This window comes from Mobula hypostoma, chromosome 1 (assembly GCF_963921235.1).
Source record: "Mobula hypostoma chromosome 1, sMobHyp1.1, whole genome shotgun sequence".
NCBI classification, from domain to species: Eukaryota; Metazoa; Chordata; class Chondrichthyes; order Myliobatiformes; family Myliobatidae; genus Mobula; species Mobula hypostoma.
Window position 1 is genome coordinate 85,379,352 of NC_086097.1, and position 21,112 is coordinate 85,400,463.

General features: G+C 42.0%; 1 protein-coding gene across 1 annotated transcript in view; it reads right to left on the reverse strand.

Moving 5' to 3' along the window:
* Positions 1 to 2,688: 2,688 nt before the first annotated feature.
* Positions 2,689 to 21,112, reverse strand: part of LOC134358715 (deubiquitinase DESI2) — a 321,094-nt gene continuing 302,670 nt past the window's right edge. The window contains exon 5 of the mRNA XM_063071200.1: positions 2,689 to 4,634. Within this exon, the coding sequence (XP_062927270.1) occupies positions 4,389 to 4,634 (246 nt within the window). The 3' untranslated portion in view covers positions 2,689 to 4,388. The remainder of the gene's footprint in view (positions 4,635 to 21,112) is intronic.

Genomic DNA, 21,112 nt, shown 5'->3' on the forward strand with positions numbered 1-21,112 from the left:
TAGTAGGCCATAGGCTGGCATCATACTTAGCACCAAAAGATTTGATATGCAATGCATGTTGACATATGCCTAATGGGCAGCCCAAGCCAGAAGGATTGCTTTTGCTAATCCCTAATGATTTGAAGCAATGAAGGTTTATAATCCCATGCACAGCACAGCAATAAAAAGTACACATGCACATACTGTGATGTCAGAGAGGCAAGAATCAGAATTCCAGCTTCTTTACCTGTTAGGAAATGGTGAAGAACATGAAAGGCATCTCTGGGCAACTACTTAGATGCATTTGAACGCTAGAATTGAGATATAATACAAACCACAAGAAATCTTTCTAATTGAAGCTCTGTACTGAACTTCACTTCCATATATTCTTTCCACTCAGTACCACACACTGTGGAAAAAGCAGAGACTAATTTCGTTCAGTATTTTTCCCCATCTATTAAACTTTCTCATCTACTTGTCGATCCATCTCAGAACCTTAGAAATTAGTTACTTTTTTAAAAAAATCTAAATTTCTAATTGGTTTAAATGGGAATGAGTTGCAGACAATTCCTGAATGGTGAAAATTAGAGCTGATGTGACTGCTGTGTGATGCTATCCTCCAGAACTAATCACAGCTTTCCTATTGTGGAATGATAGATATAGATTAGCTCAGCATAGAAAAGGGCATTCAGCACCTCAAGTGTGTGTCAACCCTCAACCTCCCCGTCCACAATAACCCTATTTTATCCTCTCCAGGTTCCCATCAAGTGCTCCAAATTCTACCACTCACTTGCGCACTAGGGACAATTCACCGTAGCCTACTGATCTATCAAATCGCACGTCTTTGTGATGTGGGAGGCAAGCTAAGCTCACTGAGAAGAACCCCACACAGCCACAGAGAGAGGTTGCAAACAACACCAGAGGTTAGGATTGAACCAAGTTGCTCGAGTTATGAAACAGCAGCACCGTGCCACCCAAATGATCTGTTTTTAGGAAAGTATTATCTTAATAAGAAATCATTCTTTGTTTGTACATCTATCTTAAAAATCTAACATATAGTAAGAACATAGAATAGGATAGTACAGTACAGGCCCTTCAGTCCATCGCATTGTGCTGACTCTTTAACCTACTCTATGATCAATCTAACCTTTCTCACATAGCCCTCCAGTTTCCTTTTATCAATGCGCTGAAATCTCTTAAATGTGCCTTAATATATCTGTCTCCACCACCATCCCTTGCAGCATGCTCCACGCACCTACCACTCTCTGTGTAAAAGACAGGTAAGTTCCACACTTTTCTCCAAACACCACAGAAGTTCTGCCTCCTCATATTATCCATTTCTACCCTGGGAAAAAGTTTCTGGCTGTCCACTCTACCTATGTCTTTTATCATTTTGCACACTTCTATCAAGTTTTCTCTCATTCCTCTTAGTTCTGGTGAGAAAACCCTAGTTTGTTCAACATGCATGCTCTCTAATCCAGGCAGCATCCTGATAACTCTCCTCTGCACCTCTCTAAAACTTTCACATCCTTCCTATAATGAAGCAACCAGAAGCGAACACAATATTTGAAATGTGGTCTAACCAGAGTTTTCTAGAGCTGCAACATTATTGGCTCTTGAACTCAAAAAACCAGACTAATGAAGGCCAACACATCATATACCTTCTCAATCACTTTATCAACTTGTGCTGCAATTTTGAGGGATCTATGGATGTTGACCCTCTGTTCATTGACATTATTAAAAATCCTGCCATTAACCCTGTATGTTGCCTTCAAGTTCAACCTTCCAAATGAATCACTTTTCCAGATTGAACACATCTGCCACTTCTCAGCATCCTATCAATAACCTCTGGCAACCTTCCACACTGTCCACAATACCTGCAAACTTTGTGTTATCCGCAAACTTGTTAAGCCACCCTTCCACTTCCTCATCCAAGTCATTTGATAAAATCAAACATGAGTACTTTTTAATTCCTTTTCTTTCAGAAGAAAAATAAATGAGTAAATGTTATATTGAATTTGAGGAGTTGAGCTCACAACCTGGAGGGACTTTGGCTCCTCTTGTTAGCATTGGGATACAGGCAATACCAGACTGACTCACCCTGTTTATATTCAAAGAGTCAGGTAGACTTACATGCTAGACATGGTCATCTGCTTATCCTAAGGAGTGGGAAACATGAGCTCGTAACTGCAAGCCCTGGGACTGCTGTATAATCTTCATTTACATAAAGACTTCAGTCGGAACCAAATTCCTGTATTTATCTGCTAAAAATTGGCTTGTTTACAGATTAGGATTACCGATAGTGTTTGGCTGTCAGATTGGAAGATTTAGAACGTGATTTCCCTCTGTTGCTTGGTATGATTCAAATTTTGTTTCCTCCATTTCTAGCTGTATTTCCTCAGCAATTTACAACAGTGTTAAAAGGAAATGAAGAAAGAGCACAATACTTTTTACAGATATTTTCTGCAATTTTTCCCCACCTTCCTTATAGCAGTGCTCAGCAGATTAATTTTAATTCCCAGTAGACTGCAACCCACACCAGGAATACTGGCAACCCTTTGGCATGTGCTTGTCGCAGGGCTGTTGTGTGGCTGCTGCATCCGCAAAACTCAAATGTTCAGGAGATCCATTCATTCTTGCCACAGCATTTTCTGTGGCAAGTCATTCATTACTGCAAAGGAACCGAAATATTCTTCATCTCCAGGATGTTTAATGCAAAACTGCTAATATTCAAAGCAAATCACAAGATGTCAAGATTGAAATGCAGAAATTCACCATGCCAGTGTTCACTGCGAATGAATTACTCTGGTATAACTGATTCACAAGGTCACTACAATCTCCAGTCCATTGACTAAGGTATGTGTTATTTTTCATCGGATCTGAGGCTTTCCATTTAACACTTTTAGATCTAAATTGTCAAGAAAAATTGAATTTCAGCACATCAGCACCTCCTGTCTATATGTTGGCCTTTCTACTATGTGTGTGTGTGTGTGTTTTGAGGCAATATGGTGCCTCTTCTCTCTCCTTCTATTGGTGAAGTATTACAGTGCCCTCCTGCTCTTAGTCCACCAGTACAGTGACCTCCCTGACAACTGTGTGGCAGCACAACCTTGGTCCTTCTGCTGTGTGGCAGCGTGGACCTCCTCCTACTGTCTGTGTGGTACTGGAGTGCTTTATCTTCGGTCTTCATAGCAGTGCAGTGCCTCTCCTACCATCACTGTGGCAGTGCAGTGCCTGTCTAGTCTGTATGGCGATGCATTACCCCATGGAGATCCCTGTGGTCTAGGTGCTGCCTGCGTTCCTGTACAGACCCCATCGGCTATCTCTGCGGCAATATCACCCCTCCACCTTCCACGCATTGCACCATGCCGTTGAATCCTTTGCCTGAATTCTCCCAGTGTTTGCCTGTTGCCAGTGCTACAGCATTGCCGACTGTGTCACAACTATTTCCTACTGTTGGTTTGCCTGTGCAGTGGCCTATTGAGCCAGCACAACCTCATTTACTGCCTGCATGCCAAATCCATGTCCCTTGCTCTGTGTGTTGCCAAAATGGTCCAATCAACAGTCCTGCGCCAACATGGTGCCTGCATTTTCAGTGTGCTGGTAGAACATTCTTTAATCTGAATATGTCAGTGCAGCTCTCCTTCCTGACCGGCTGGGATCATTCTCCCTGCCATCGAGATGCCTGAGCCATGTGTCCTAGAGTCAGTACAGTGTGTCTACATAATCACAGCTACTGTCACGATGCCAGACCAGTCCCCCACTGCTAATGTACCATTACAGGCACTTCCACTTAGTATGGTGCATACAGTCCATACACCAGTGCAGTGCTCTCTACTGTCCATCTGCCCCTCATATCAATTTAGATTCTCAGTGCCTGCACAACAGTATCTATTCCTTGTGCCCCTTCCTCTGTGTGCTGGACTGGAGCTCATTACAACATCATAAAGCAAAATTTGGCAAAAGAAAATCCGTATGAGGTCAATGCTGTCCTGTTTCCAAGTCAAATTGTTCTTATAAATATATTTCCTTTTTGATGTTATTTACTAACACTGCGTGGACGTATTCACTGCGCAGACAAGTGCAGTCCACACCAGATGTTCTTGCAGTTTCCAGCATATGTAAACGGTTGGTTGTCAGTGTGAAATGTGCACAAGAGGTATTCTAAAAAAGAATCTGGAATATCGAATGGGAAATAGGCTCCGATACCATCTTCTTGTCAACCCAGGTCCCCTGGGAGTTAAGCTCTTGATGATCACTCAGTTATCATTCCAAACCATTGTTTTATGCCTCTCATTGGGTTTTGACTTGGTATCAGACCTAGGCTGTAAAGCTTATCACAGAAAGTCTACAAAAACAGATATGAAAAACTGGAAAAGGGTCAGAGAAGTTACAGTTCAGAGACATGTTTAGACTCTGGTGTGTCTGCAGGTCCTGGTAGATCCTGAGGTGGTTGCAGAGGCTGAGGTGGACGGGGAGTCATCGTCTCCTGTGTCACTCTGATCGTCCTTGTTTAAGCCCTGGCTGCTGATGTGGCTCTGGAGAGCTGCGGGCGTGAGCCATTCCTTGGGGAGACAACTCTGGAGGAACGGGATACAGGAACTGAAGTAAGCCAACCGATTCACCCAGCGAGGGATCTCCTTACCACACAGGATCTAGGAAAGAAACAAGGCCAGCTTCAGAAAGTGAAGGTAAGTGACTGCGCGGAACTCCATAGTTATATCATCACAGAGTTTCAAAACAAAGCCAAGGATTAGTTTACAGCTGAGCTACCCCCAGAGAAATATGTTATAGAATCATAGAGTACCACAGCTCAGAAACAGACCCATTGGCCCATCTAGGCCATGCAACTGGTATTCTGTCTAGTCCCATCGACCCGCACCTGGATCATAGCCCTCCATAACCCTCTCATCCATGTGCTTTTCCGAACTTCTTTTAAATATTGCAGTCAAACTCATCCTGCACTAACATCAACCTCTTAGTGAGATGTACCCCTCAGGTTCCCCTTCAATATTACACCATTTACCTTAACGTATGACCACTAGTTCCTGTCTCACCCAACTTCAGTGGAAAAAGCCTATTTGCATTTACCTTATCTATACCCATCATAATTTAGTACACACTGACCAAATCTCCCCTTATTCCCAACTTTCCAGGAAATAAAGTCCCAACTATTTCCACCTTTCCCTTAAGTCCTGACAACATCTAGTCAATTTTCTCTGTACTCTTCCAATCTTACTGGAACTATGATGGTGCCAGAGGGAAACTTCTTCAAGCTCATCTGTGGAAACTGTTTAATTTCTAACTTTAATGTCTCTTTTTTTCTTTACAAGTGAATGGGGTTCTGTTAGTGCTCTTGACCTGCAGCTGTACTCAAACTGTGGTCCGTTATGGTGATGGATCCCGCTCCTGCGGCTCACCAACCGGCATTTTTTGATATCCCAAGGGCATGGCCGAGAAGACAAGTGCACCTCCAGGCTGCCAAGGCTTTGCGGCTCTCTGGATAAGCTCATTACTGGCCAGTGATGCTAACTGAAGCGTCACAGGAGAATGGAATATCATAAACAGTGGATCAGCTGACAGAGGTTTCTGTACTTGGTCAATCGCTAACTCTCTGTCTTTCTTTCGATGGTGGGGAGGAGCTTGCTGCTGATTCTCGAGTCGGAGAGCTTAGAAAATCAAATGCATGGATTGATACCTGGAAGTATGATGTGGTAGCTATTAGTGAAACATGGTTACAGGAGGGGTGTGATTGGCAACTAAATATTCCTGGATTTAATTGCTTCAGGTGTGATAGAATCGGAGGGACAAGAGGGGGAGGTGTTGAATTGCTTGTCAGAGAAAATATTACAGTGGCGCTCTGGCAGGATAGATTAGAGGGCTCATCGAGGGAAGCTATTTGGGTGGAATTGAGGAATGGGAAAGGTGTAGTAACTCTTATGGGGGTGTATCATAGACCAGCAAATGGGGAGCGAGAATTGGAGGAGCAAATTTGTAAGGAGATAGCAGATATTTGTAGTAAGCACAAGGTTGTGATTGTGGGAGATTTTAATTTTCCACACATAGATTGGGAAGCCCACACTGTAAAAGGGCTGGATGGTTTAGAGTTTGTAAAACGTGTGCAGGATAGTTTTTTGCAGCAATACATAGAAGTACCAACTAGAGAAGGGGCAGTGTTGGATCTCCTGTTAGGGAATGAGATAGGTCAGGTGACAGAGGTTTGTGTTGGGGAGCACTTCGGGTCCAGTGATCACAATGCCATTAGTTTCAATATAATTATGGAGAAGGATAGGTCTGGACCCAGGGCTGAGATTTTTGATTGGAGAAAGGCTAAATTGAAGGAGATGCGAAAGGATTTAGAAGGAGTAGATTGGGACAATTTGACTTATGGGAAGAATGTAATAGAAAAATGGAGATCATTTAAAGGTGAAATTTTGAGAGTACAGAATCTTTATGTTCCTGTTAGGTTGTAAGGAAAGGTTAAAAGTTTGAGAGAGCCATGGTTTTCAAGGGATATTGGAAACTTGGTTCAGAAAAAAGAGAGATATCTGCAATAAATATGGGCAGCATGCAGTAAATGAGGTGCTCGAGGAATATAAAGAATGTAAAAAGAATCTTAAGAAAGAAATTAGAAAAGCTGAAAGACGATATGAGGTTGCTTTGGCAAGTAAGCTGAAAATAAATCCCAAGGGTTTCTACCGTTATAGTAATAGCAAAAGGATAGTGAGGGATAAAATTGGTCCCTTAGAGAATCAGAGTGGACAGCTATGTGTGCAGCCAAAAGAGATGAGGGAAATTCTGAACAATTTATTTTCTTCAGTATTCACTAAGGAGAAGGATATTGAATTGCATAAGATAAGGAAAACAGGTAGGGAAGTTATGCAAACTATGATGATCAAAGAAGAGGAAGTACTGGAGCTTTTAAGGAATATAAAAGTGGATAAGTCTCCGGGTCCTGACAGGATATTCCCTAGGACCGTGAGGGAAGTTAGTGTGGAAATAGCAGGGGCTCTGACAGAAATATTTCAAACGTCATTAGAAACGGGGATGGTGCCGGAGGATTGGCGTATTGCTCATGTTGTTCCATTGTTTAAAAAGGGTTCTAAGAGTAAAACTAGCAATTATCGGTCTGTGAGCTTGACGTCAGTGGTGGGGGTAAATTGATGGAAAGTATTCTTAGAGATGGTATTTATAATTATCTGGATAGACAGGGTCTGATTAGGAACAGTCAACATGGATTTGTGCGTGGAAGGTCATGTTTGACAAATCTTATTGAACTTTTTTGAAGCGGTTTACTGGGAAAGTTGACGGGGGTAAAGCAGTGGATGTTGTCTATATGGACTTCAGTAAGGCCTTTGACAAGGTTCCACACAGAAGGTTAGTCAGGTAGGTTCAATCATTGGGTATTAATATTGAAGTAATAAAATGGATTCAACAGTGGTTGAATGGGAGACGCCAGAGAGTAGTGATGGATAACTGTCTGTCAGGTTGGAGACCGGTGACTAGCGGTGTGCCTCAGGGATCTGTACTGGTCCAATGTTGTTTGTCATATACATTAATGATCTGGATGATGGGGTGGTAAATTGGATTAGTAAGTATGCAGATGATACTAAGATAGGTGGCATTGTGGATAATGAAGTAGGCTTTCAAAGCTTGCAGAGAGATTTAGGCCAGTTAGAAGAGTGGGCTGAAAGATGGCAGATGGAGTGTAATACTGATAAATGTGAGGCGCTACATTTTGGTAGGACTAATCAAAATAGGACATACATGGTAAATGATAGGGCATTGAAAAAATGCAGTAGAACAGAGGGATCTAGGAATAATAGTGCATAGTTCCCTGAAGGTGGAATCTCATGTGGATAGGGTGGTGAAGAAAGCTTTTGGTATGCTGGCCTTTATAAATCAGAGCATTGAATATAGGAGTTGGGATGTAATGTTGAAATTGTACAGGGCATTGGTGAGGCCAAATTTGGAGTATTGTGTAGTTTTGGTCACCGAATTATAGGAAAGATGTCAACAAAATAGAGAGAGAACAGAGAACATTTACTAGAATGTTACCTGGGTTTCATCACCTAAGTTACAGAGAAAGGTTGAACAAGTTGGGTCTTCACTCTCTGGAACGTAGAAGGTTGAGGGGGGACTCGATAGAGGTATTTAAAATTACGAGGGGGATAGATAGAGTTGACGTGGATAGGCTTTTTCCATTGAGAGTGGGGGAGATTCAAACAAGAGGACATGAATTGAGAGTTAAAGGGCAGAAGTTTAGGGGTAATATGAGGGGGAACTTCTTTACTCACAGAGTAGCTGTGTGGAACGAGCTTCCAGCAGAAGTGGTTGAGGCAGGTTCGATGTTGTCGTTTAAAGTTAAATTGGACAGCTGTATAGACAGGAAAGGAATGGAGGGTTATGGGCTCAGCGCAGATCGGTGAGACTAGGTGAGAGTAAGAGTTCAGCACAGACTAGAAGGGCCGAGATGGCCTGTTTCCGTGCTGTAATTGTTATATGGTTATATGGTCATATGGTTAAATGACGTGCCATACTTTTTAACACTGTAATCAACAAGTACCTTTGTTTCTGTTTTGTTAGTCTGCTCTCTCTGCCCCTTAATAGGGAGGGAGAGAGCCTGTGGTATATCGAATTAGTCGGGTGAACAATTAGCTTTTGTTGTACTGAAGATCATGGTCTCTCTTGCTATTGTTTGCTTGGTGGGTGGTGGGTGCTGATGCTTTTGGCTGTAGTGAGTCGAGTGGGAGGGAGAATGTTGATGCTTGCTGCTGCTTGTGTGTGGGAGGGGGTGTGGGGTGGGGCTTTGGGTTTCTAATGTTTGAGGTACACTTCTGTTTTTGTGGATGTCTGCAAAGACCAGGAGTTTCTGGTTGTATACTGTATACATTCTATGATACTAAATGGAAATATAGATATCTTTCCTATAGCTGGGTGACCAGAACTGCACACAACACTCCAGATATGGCCTCGCCAATGTCTTATAACATAATATCCCAGCTCCGGTACTCAATACTCTGATTTATGAAGACTGAGTATTGTTAGCACTAAATAATTTATAATTTCATTATAGTAAATACAAATAATAGTTGCTGGAAATCAGAAATAAAAGCAGAAAATACCAGGCCACATCAGTGGAAAAAGAAATATGCTCCTTCAACTGTGTATACGGCATTACAGTTTAAAGCAACAGTATAATAAGAATAGTTCCAAGGTTGTCAAGCCGAGGAGTGGTAGTGGAGACAAGCTACCACTACCTAAAAGTGCTCCTCACGGCATGCGCCTCAAATAGCCTCTGACAACCAAGTCCAACTCCTGGCCTTCTTGTGTGGCTTAGCCTCTAAGCCTGGCGGAACTGTTTCTGCTGACAGGAGAAGGGGCAAAGGCGGGTCCTGGTGCCTTAAAACCAGTGCTTCGGGTAGATGGAGCTTGTCAGCCTGGGAAGGCAGTCCATCTAAGAGAGGGAAAACTCTGATTTCAAACTTCCACTGCCTTGCGGCCATACCAACTCATGGGAACGGCTTCGGGAGTAAACCAGAGCTGGAGACCCTAAGGCAGTCCAACGTTGCCTTCAACTTCGTTCTGGCAACTCCTGCGACGATACTGGTGCCAAGTTGTATTGGCCCTTGCCTTTCCCTTGGACAACATCGGTACATGGAGAGGGGAGACTTGCTGCATGGGCAACTGCCGGTCTTCCATATAACCCTGCCCAGGCCTGCGCCCTGGAAATCTTCCAGGCGCAGATCCACGGTCTCACAAGACTAACGGATGCCACCATAATAAGAATAAAGATCTATCAGAGCTTTAACTCTTTTTCTTTTATTTCAGATGTTCCCTGCCCTGTTGAGTGTTTCCAGCTGATCTTTGTTTTTATTAATGACTTCACCACCATTTTTGACCAAAACCATCCACTTCCTTTGTCGTCTCGTAGATTTTATTTTCTTTGTCAGATTCTGACTCTAAACCTATGCTCTCTGTTATGTTATTGCTCCTGTGTTCTCCTTTCAATTAGTTACAGTTACACAACATAACAGAGAGCAAAGGTTTAGAATGTTATTAATTTTAAGTTTGGCCACTTAATTTTTTTTTGGCTTTCTTAAAAAAGTGAGCCGCTTACTTATGACGTGGTGGTGTAAGGACATTTGGCATTCACATACTTCTTACATATAACCCATAATGAATTATATAAACAAATGAAGAATGCTTAATCAAACAATTTATTTAAAATATTACTCAAATATTACTGAAATATTAAATACACTACACTCCTCCCTACTTAGCTATAAACTCCAACTTAATATAGAATGCATCTCAACTCAGTTATGTAACATATTGCTCTCTAGTCATTTTACATATACTCACAGTATACTATATAATACAACTATTATATAGACATCCACAGCATTGTAAATTATAAATTGTCCCATTCGGGCCTAAAGATTAAATCACTGTGAAGGATTTCTTACTCTTGTGGGATAATGTCTTCCCTGACAAGGAGGGTTAATCTGCCAGTGTCCATTTCTATTTTAATTAATTTGCTCTTCACTTCTGGTGTAAACCATATTGATTGTCTCTTGTTAGTTTTCACATTATAAATATCAAAGCCACTCAGACCTGTGTCAGTTTTATCATAATCAGATTTTTCATCAGCAGCATGCAGATTTGTTCTCGGTTTGAAACTGCAACTTATCTTTTTATCATTTTCTCATCCCTGCAGACTCCATCTATTTTTGTCTTTCCAACATGCTCTTTGTGTGCATCCTACTTTGTTGCATTCTCTGCGAGTTTCACCTTTAAACCTGGCACAATGATAACACAATTTGTTTGGCCAGGCAGGTTTCTGATAAGATGTTTCAATTTTGTTCACACTCATTTTCATTCCTGACTGCAACTCAATTTCATTTCTGGCTGTTGTTTCCATTGATACAGGTATTTCAACTGCTCTGTTAAAGAACTGACACTGACTCTGTTTGGACAATTTCTTCCATTCAGCCACATAAACTGAAATGGTCTCTACTTCCTTTTGATTCTGCTTATGAAACCTAAAGTGCTCTGCAATCAACAATGGTTTTCATTCTAAATGTTCCTGCATTGCATTCATGATATCAGCAAAGCTCATTTTGGCTGGTTTGGTTGGAGCAGTTAAACTTCTAAGCAAACTACTCATTTCCATCTAACGAACTCATCAACACTGCCACTTGTTTTTCATTGACTATTTCATTTACTTTAAAATACTGCTCAATTCATTCAGTATACAGAATCCAGTTATCTGTTATCTTTCCAATGTAGCCAGCCATTTCAGATTTTGAAAATTTATTATTATTTCAGGGTACTCACTGTTTGTGAACCCGCGGGCCTACTCATAGCTTGTTAATTTCTTCCATTTTCTCCCTTTCTTAAAACCTCAAACCTCTCACTCTCTCACTCTCTCCTTCTGAAAAATAACATACTGCACTTTTTTAAAAAACTCGAACGTTTCTCTCTCTCTCCTCCTAAGTAAAAATGTGTTGCGCTTTAATAGGTAGGTAGTTGTCATCTTGGGTTCATTTTTAAACTTCCTCATTGCCTCTGTTATTTTGTAACTCCAGAAACTAATTGAAAGAAAAACACAGGAACCAGGATATATTTTCCTACTTCTTTTCTTCCTATTTTTGGTGAGGAGCTCACATATAACATGGTGGTGTAATGATATTTGGAATTCACATATTTACATATAACCCATAATGAATTTTGTAAACAAAAAATTCCAAATCAAACAATATATTTGCAATATTACTCAAATATTACTGAAATATTGAATACATATACCCCCATTGCTAATATTTTGTTGCAAAATATAGACAAATGCTCAGCTGAATAGTCACAGACCATGTAACATAGGGCAGGACCACAATATTGCGCTGAACTAGATAAAAAGCAAATCATAAACACCCAAACACCAATCCCTCCTGCTTACACCATGTCCATATCCCTCCATCTTCCTTATATCCATGTGACTATCCAAACATCTCTTAAAAGCCTCTAATGTATTTACCTCTACCACAACACCAGGCAATACATTCCAGGCATCCCGATCTCTGGCTAAAAAACTTACCCCTCACATCCCCTTTGAACCTATCCCCTCTCACCTTCAATACATGCCCTCTGGTATTAGACTTTTCAAACCTGGGAAACAGATACACTCTGTCCACTCTGTCTCTGCCTCTCATAATCTTATAAACCTCTATCAGATCTCCCCTCAGCCTCTGACACTCCAAAGAAAACAACCCAAGTTTTTCCAACTTCTCGTGATAGCACATGCCCTCTAAACCAGGCAGCATCCTAGTAAAGCACTTCTGTTCCCTCTTCAAAGCCTCAATATCCTTCCTACAGTGGGCCGCCCAGAACTATACACAATACTCCAGATGTGGCCTAACCAGAGATCTATAAAGTTGCAACATAACCTCCCACTTTTGAACTCAGTGCTTCGACTATTAAAAGCAAACATTCCATAAAGCTTCGTAAGCGCCCAATCAACCCGTGTAGCCACTTTCAAGGAGCTATAAACTTGGATCCCAAGATCTCTCTGCTCAGCAACAGTGTCAAGGATCTTGCCCTTAACAATGTATTGTCTTCTTGCATTTGTGCTACAAAGTGCAACACCTCACATTTATCTGGGTTAAACCCTATCTGCCATTTCTCACCCCATATTTGCAACTGCTCTATATCAAGCTGTATTCTTTGCCAGTCTTCTACACTATCCACAACTCCACTTTAAATGTTATTTCCATAAGACTATGTGTTCGGAGCAGAATTAGACCATCTGGCCCATCGAGTCTGCCTGCCATTCCATCATGGCTGATTTATTATCCTTCTCAACCCTATTCTCCTGCATTCATCCATAACCTTTGACTCCCTTACTAATCAAGAACTTATCAATCTTTTCTTTAAATATACCAATGATTTAGCCTCAGATTCATCAACACCTGGCTAAACGAATTCCTCCTCTTCTCTGCTCTGAAGGGGCTTCCTTGAATTCTGAGGCTGTGCCCTTTGAAGCTAGATGCCTACAGGGAATATCCTCTCCAAGTCCACTTTATCTTGGCCTTTCAGTATTCGATAGGTTTCAATGAGATTCCCCCCCGCCCCACCATTTCTTCTAAACTCCAGTGAATATAGGCCCAGAGACATCAAACACCTCTCATACGTTAACCCTTTCATTCCCGGAATCAGTCTCATGAACCTCCTCTACACCAGTGGTCCACAACCCTCGAGCCGTGGACCGATACGGGGCCGCGAAGAATGCAGTGGTGCAGCAGTAGCCGGAACGCACCCAGCACATCTTTAAGAAAAAAGCCGAAATAAACAAGCTAATTGTTTAGGTGCCACCTGGCACGTAAATGTCGGCCCAGATCAGAGGTGATTGCCGAAGCCCAGAGGTTGGGGACCACTGCTCTACACCCTCTCTGATGGCAGCAAATCAATGCCCAAAACTGCTCAAGATAGGCCAATGTGTCTGACCAATGTCTTATAAAGCCTCAGCATTAGTCCCTTGCTTTTATATTCTAGCCCTCTCCAAATGAAATACTAACATTGTATTTGGCTCCCTTGCTCAATCTGCAAGTTAACCTTTAGGGAATCTTGCACAAGGACTCTCAAATCCCTTGGCATCTCTGGTTTCTGAATGTCTTCCCATCTATAAAATAGTCTATGCCTTTATTCCTTCTACCCAAGTGCATTCCCCTACACCATATTCCATCTGCCACTTCTTCATCCATTCTCCCAATATGTCCAAGTCCTTCTGCTTCTTTAACATTACCTGCCCTTCCACCTATCATTTGCAAACCCTGTTGGACATTGTTAATGTGGAATGCTGCAAGTCCAATTCACTGATTTACTGGCGGACGGGGGGGAGCTGCATAGCCTTGGTTATAGCAAGGACTAGGCCTCAAGCCGTGGTGTTGCTTGCTGATTGCTGCCCAGGAGAGAGGCGTCAGAGTTGGTGCACTCCATTGGTGGTGGTGTGATGTGATGTCCAAGCTGGAGTCGGTGCTGTCCTCTGGTGATCGATCAGCGGGAGACAAGTCGTTTTGTGTTTGACTGCAGATTTCTGCAACATCCATGGACTCAGTGTCCTGGACTATATTTTTTGTGATTGGATTTTATTGTATCTTATATGTACTAAATGTGACTTGCGCTGTGTGTGACTGTTGGTACTGTGTGTTGCCCCTTGGCCATGAAGTAATGCTGTTTTATTTGGCTGTATTCATGGGTATTTGTGTATTGTTAAATGACCATTAAACTTGAACTAAGTATGAAAACTTGGCTACAGACCCATCGATTATGTCATCCACAACATTGACATATAATTTGAAAAGAAGCGGTGTGAATCCTGATGCCAGCAGAACACTACTTGTCATCGGCAACTAACCAGGAAAGTTCTTTAATCCCACTCTGTCTCCTACCAGCCAATCTTCTAAACATTCCAGTATCAGATTATATCACAGTAAAAAGTACAAAACAGATCTCCGTAACTTTCTTGGTTGCATTGGCACTTTAAAAGAGTATTTTTATAGGACTCTTACTATGAAAAGTGTTACTATTCACTGTAGGTTTGACTGTTATCATGTATAGGCAATCTAACACAATCTTATGATAGAATTTTATAAGATTGTGGGAGGCATAGATACTGTAAACAGGCAGACTACATTTTTTTCCCAGTGGAGCTATGTTAAATCCTAAAGACAATGCATTTAAAGTGAGAGGGAGAAAGTTTAGAGATTTGCGGGGCAAGTATTTTTTCACATCTCTACGGTAGGTACCTAGTGGAAGTGGTGGAAACAAGCATGATAATGGCTTAAAGAGGCTGTTAGGCACATAACTATCCAAGAGACGGAAGGGGGTGGATCATCTACAGGCAGAAGAGATTTATTTTAATTTGGTATTGTATTCACGGAATCTGTTCCTGTGCCACACTTGTCTGTGATAATGATCAGGGTTTAAAATGAAATTGTCTGTAAAGAGTTAATACCAGAAAATAGTAACACCACCTAATGTCTGAAGTAGAACCTTCCTATCAATACATTTTAAATCAGTGCCTAAAGAGGTGGATTTTATCAGTAGATGACAAATGAACAACAATTGCCAAACTTGAATTAATCATCCAGTTGAACAAGTGAAGGAAAGTCAACATTGATTGTTTATTCATTGCCATAGATGCTGTCTGACCCACTGAGTTCATCCAGCAGTTTGTGTGTGTTGCTCTAGATTTCCAGCATCTGTAGAATCTCTTGTGTTTATAAATACTTTCCATTATCATTCTGTCTTGGACCTTAATGAAACTGCTAACAATCTGATGCATTGGCTACAGGCTGTGATTTATTACCCTGAGTAATCTTACCTTCTGCATCAAAGGCAAACACTCTTGGTCTATCACTGACAATCTAGCAAAGAGATGAAAGGTGTAAAGAGTATCATCTGTACCCCTGCATATCACAAAATCCTGAAATTTGACCACATGTGGAAATAGGCACAAGATTCTGGCAGGGCTCCACATTCACCTATAAAAAGGATTTCAGGGAGCAATTTGAAACTTTTGCTCTACGTCCTTACCATAACATTTTTTTGACAAGGTGATACAGATAGAGCAGTGAATGTTGTCTATATGGATTTTAGTGAGGAATTTGATAAAGTCCCTCATGGGAAACTAATCCAGAAGATTAAGATGCGAATTGACTGGATTCAGAAATAACTTGCGCATAGAAGACAGAGGTTGAAAGGGTTTATTTGAGCTGGAGCATTGCAATTAGTGGAGTTCCACAGGGATCTGCGCTGGGACCTCTGCTGTTGGTGATGCTTATAAATGACCTGGATGAAAATGCAGATGGGTGGGTTAGTAAACTTGCAGATGATACCAAGATTGGTGGAGTTGTGGATAGTATAAAAGACTAGCAAAGAATACAATATAGATCAGTTGCAGATATGGGCAGAGAAATGGCATATGGAGTTTAATCCAGATAAGTGTGAGGTGTTGCACTTCAGTTGGGCAAATGCAAGGAGACAGTACGCTGTTAAGGGCAAGATCCTGAACAGTGTTGCTGAGCAGAGAGATCTTGGGATCCATGTTCATAGCTCCTTGAAAGTGTCTGCACAGGTCTCTAAGGTGATTAAGAAAGCTAATGGAATGCTTGCTTTTATTAGTCAAGGCATTGAGTTCAAAAGTCAGGAGGTTATGTTGCAACTTTATAAAATTGGTTATGCCACATCTGGAGTATTGTGTACGTCTCTGGTTGTCCCATGATAGGTAGGATGTTGAGCCTTTGGAGAGGGTGCAGAAGAGGTTTACCTGGATGCTGCCTGGTTTAGAGAGCATGTGCTGTCATGAAAGGCTGGATAAACTTGTGTTATTTTCTCTGGAGCATCACAGGCTGAGGGAGATCTGAAAGAGGCTTACAAGATTATGAGAGGCATAGGTGGAGTGGACAGAGTGTATCTGTTTCCCAGGGTTGAAATGTCCAATACCAGAGGGCATGCATTGAAGTGAAAGTGAGGTTCAAGGAGAGAGTCGTGGATGCCTGGAGTGAACTGCCTGGTGTGGTGATAGAGGCTTTTAAGAGATATTTGGATAGACACATGGATGTAAGGAAGATGGAAGGATATGGACATGGGGTAGGTAGAAGGGATTAGTGTTGGAGTGTTTTGATGTGCTTTTTAGCTGGTTCAGCATAATGCTGTGGGGCCGAATGGCCTGTTCCTGTGTTGTACTGTTCGATGTCATGAAATATGTGATTTTGTGGCAGCAATACAGTGCGATACATAAAAATTACTATCATGGCTCCGTCTGTCTAAGTAGACAATGGATTGTGCCCATTTTCTCGGGATGCAGACCTGGGCGATGAATATGAAGATCCTGAGCTGCCCAGACATCAAGATCCACCTCTCGGCCTTGCAGATGTGGTCCAAAGGAATGCGAAGCAGTACTTTTGGCATCAGCTTGGCTGCAGGAGCTCCCAGGAGGTGACGTGATACATCATCCAACTGGCTTAGGGGCTTCACTCCGGATTTGTGTAGGGTTTACTCCTCAGCCTTCCCTTCTCCCGAAGATACCCACAAGGCAGTGGGTTCCGTAACCCAGGATAGGGGCCCATACCGGGTACTGTCAGCTGGAGACAGCAGAACCCAGGACTTGTGTAAGGCAGGGTCGTCACGCATTGTAGTCATAACATACGGAGCCACTACCCACTACCTTAAAAATATTACTATAAATTACAATAAAATATCTAAAAATATAGTGCAAAATGAAAGCAAACTAGTAAGGTCGTGTAGAGTCATAGACTGATAGAAAAGTACAGCACAGAAACAGGCCCTTCAACCTATTTAGTCTGCACTGAACTATTTAAACTGCCTTCTCCCATCGACCTGCACCAGGACCTCAGCCCGCAATATCCTGACTATCCATGTTCCTACCCAAACTTCTCTTAAATGTTCAAATCGAGCTCATATACACCACTTGCACTGGCAGCTTGTTCAGCACTCCCACAACCTTCTGAGTGATGAAGTTTCCTCTCATGTTCTTCTTAAACTTTTCACCTTTCGGATGACTCTGCCATAGTTGGATGCATCAGCAAGGGAGATGAGGTTGAGTACAGGGCTATGGTAGGAAACTTTGTCACATGGTGTGATCAGAATTATCTGCAGCTTAATGTGAAAAAGACTAAGGAGCTGGTGGTAGACCTGAGGAGAGCCAAGGTACCAGTGACCCCTGTTTCCATCCAGGGGGTCGGTGTGGACATGTTGGAGGATTACAAATACCTGGGGATACGAATTGACAATAAACTGGACTGGTCTAAGAACACTGAGGCTGTCTATAAGAAGGGTCAGAGCCATCTCTATTTCCTGAGGAGACTGAGGTCCTTTAACATCTGCCGGACGATGCTGAGGATGTTCTACGAGTCTGTGGTGGCCAGTGCTATCATGTTTGCTGTTGTGTGCTGGGGCAGCAGGCTGAGGGTAGCAGACACCAACAGGATCAACAAACTCATTCGTAAGGCCAGTGTTGTTGTAAGGATGGAACTGGACTCTCTGACGGTGGTGTCTGAAAAGAGGATGCTGTCCAAGTTGCATGCCATCTTGGTCAATGTCTCCCATCCACTACATAATGTACTGGGTGGGCACAGGAGTACATTCAGCCAGAGACTCATTCCACCGAGATGCAACACAGAGCGTCATAGGAAGTCATTCCTGCCTGTGGCCATCAAACTTTACAACTCCTCCCTTGGAGGGTCAGACACCCTGAGCCAATAGGCTGGTCCTGGACTTATTTCATAATTTACTGGCATAATTTACATATTACTATTTAACTATTTATGGTTCTATTATTTATGGTGCAACTGTAACGAAAACCAATTTCCCCCGGGATCAATAAAGTATGAGTATGACTATGACTATTGACCCATGACCTTTAGTTGTGGTCCCATCCAACCTCAGTGGAAAATGTCGGCTTGCATTTATGCTATCTATACTCCTCATAATTTTGTATACCTTTATCAATCTCCTCTCAATCCTTTACATTCTGAGGAATAAAGTCATAACCTATTCAATCTTTCCATATAACTCAAGTGCTCCAGACCTGACAACATCTTTGTAAATTTTCTCTGTATTCCTTTGCATCTCCTGTACTCACTACTTTGATTTATGAAAGCCAATGTGCCAAAAGCTTTCTTTACAACCCTATCTACCTGTGATGCCATTTTTAATGAATTATGAACTTGTATTCCCAGATCCCTTTGTTTACTGAGCTCCTAAGTGCCCTGTCCTTCACTGTGTAAAAGCTATCCTGGTTGGTCCTACCGAAGTGCAAGACCTTGCACTTGTCTGCAGTAAATACCATCTGCCATTTTTCAGCACTTTTTTCCAGCTGGTCTAGATCCCACTGCAAGTCACAATAGCCTTCCTTGCTGTCCACTACACCTGCAATCTTGGTATCATCTGCAAATTTGCCGATCTATTTAACCACATTATCATCCAGATCATTGATACAGATGATAAATAACAATGTACCCAACACGGTTCCCTGCGGCACTCCAGTAATTACAGGCCTCCAGTCAGAGATGCAACCATTCACTATCGCTCTCTGTCTTCTCCCATGAAGCCAATGTCTAATCCAATTTACTACCTCATCTTGAATGCTGAGCATCTGAACCTTCTTGACCACCCTCCCATGTGGAACCTTGTCAAAGTCCTTGCTAAAGTCCGCTGCCTTGCCTTCATCCACTTTCCTGATAACTTCCTTAAAAAGCTCTGTAAGATTGGTTAGATATGACCTACCACACACAATGCCATGCTGACTATCCTTAATCAGTCCATATCTATCCAAAACCTCATATATCCAGTTCCGTAGAATATGTTCCAATAATTTTCCTATTCCTGATGTCAGGCTCATCGGCCTATAATTTCCTGGTTTATTTTTAGAGCGTTTCTTGAACAGTAGAACAACATTGACTACCTTCCAGTTCTCTGGTACTTCACCTGTCTCTGATGTTGATTTAAGTATCTCTGCGAGGGCACTGCCAATTTCTATACTTGCCTGCTACAGGGTCTGAGGGAGTACCTTATCAGGCCCTGGGGATTTATCTACCCTAATTTGCCTCATGACAGAAAATACCTCCTCCTCTGTAATCTGTATAGGGTCTATGAAGTTGATGCTGATTCATCTCACTTCTATAGATCCTGTCCATCTCCTGAGTAAATACAGATGCAAAAAAATCATTTAAGATCTCCCCCATCTCTTTTGGCTCCACACATTGATTATCATTCTGATTTTCCAGAGGACCAATTTTGTCACTTGCAATCCTTTTGCTCTTAACATATCTGTAGAATCCCTTAAAATTCTCCATCACTTTGTCTGCTAAGGCAACCTCATGATTTCTACTAGCTTTCCTGATTTCTTTCTTAATATAAGCATTTCTTATATTCCATAAGCAACTCATTTGTTCCTACCTGCAATGCACCTCCTTTATTTCTTAACCAGGGTCTCAATATCTCTTGAAAACCAAGGTTTCCTACACCTGTTATCTTTACCTTTTATTCTGACAGGCACATACAAGCTTTGTACTCTCAAAATTTCACTTTTGAAGGCCTCCCAGTTACCAAATACACCATTGCTGGAAAACAGCCTGTCCCAAACCACACTTGCCAGATCCTTTCTGATACCATCAAAATTGGCCCTTCTCCAATTTAGAATCTCAACCCTCGAACCAGACCTATCTTTTTGCATACTTACTTTGAAACTAATAGCATTATGATCACTTGATGCAAAGCGTTCCCCTACACAAACTTCTTTCACCTGTCCTCCCTCATTCTCTATTAGCAGAACAAGTATTGCACACTCCCTTGTTGGGACTTCGATGTACTGATTAAGGAAATTATCCTAAACACATTTGACAAACTCTATCTGATTTAGTCCTTTTACAGTCTGGGAGTCCCAGTTAATATGTGGAAATTTAAAATCACCTACTATAACAACCTGTCTCTCCACAAATTAGTTCCTCTAAATTCCCTTAGACTATTGGATGGTCTGTAATGTAGCCCCGTTAACATGGTCATATCTTTCTTATTACTCAGTTCCACCCAAAAACAGGTGGGAAAACAGTCCTTGCTGGGCCTCAGCACCTTCCTCTGTAACTGGATCCTGGACTCCTTAACAGAAAAGTTAGTGTCAGTCCATGTGGGCAGCAACGTCTCTAGTTACATGGAGGACGGTGACCAGTGGTGCTCCGCAGGGATCCGTTCTGGGACAACTCCTCTTTGTGATTTTTATAAATGACCTGGCTGAGGAAGTAGAAGGGTGGGTTAGTAAGATTGCTGATGACACAAAAGTTAGGGGTGTTGTGGGCAGTCTGGAGGGTTGTCAGAGTTTACACCGTGACACTGATAGGTTGCAGAACTGGGCTGAGAAGTGGCAGATGGAGTTCAACTCAGGTAAGTGTGTTCATTTTGGTAGATCAAATTTGAAGACAGAATAAAATATTAATGGTAATACTCTTGGTAGTGTGGAGGATCAGTGAGATCTTGGGGTCTGTGCCCATAGGACACTGAAAGTTGCTGTGGAGGTTGACAGTGTTGTTAAGAAGGCGTATGCTGTGATGGCATT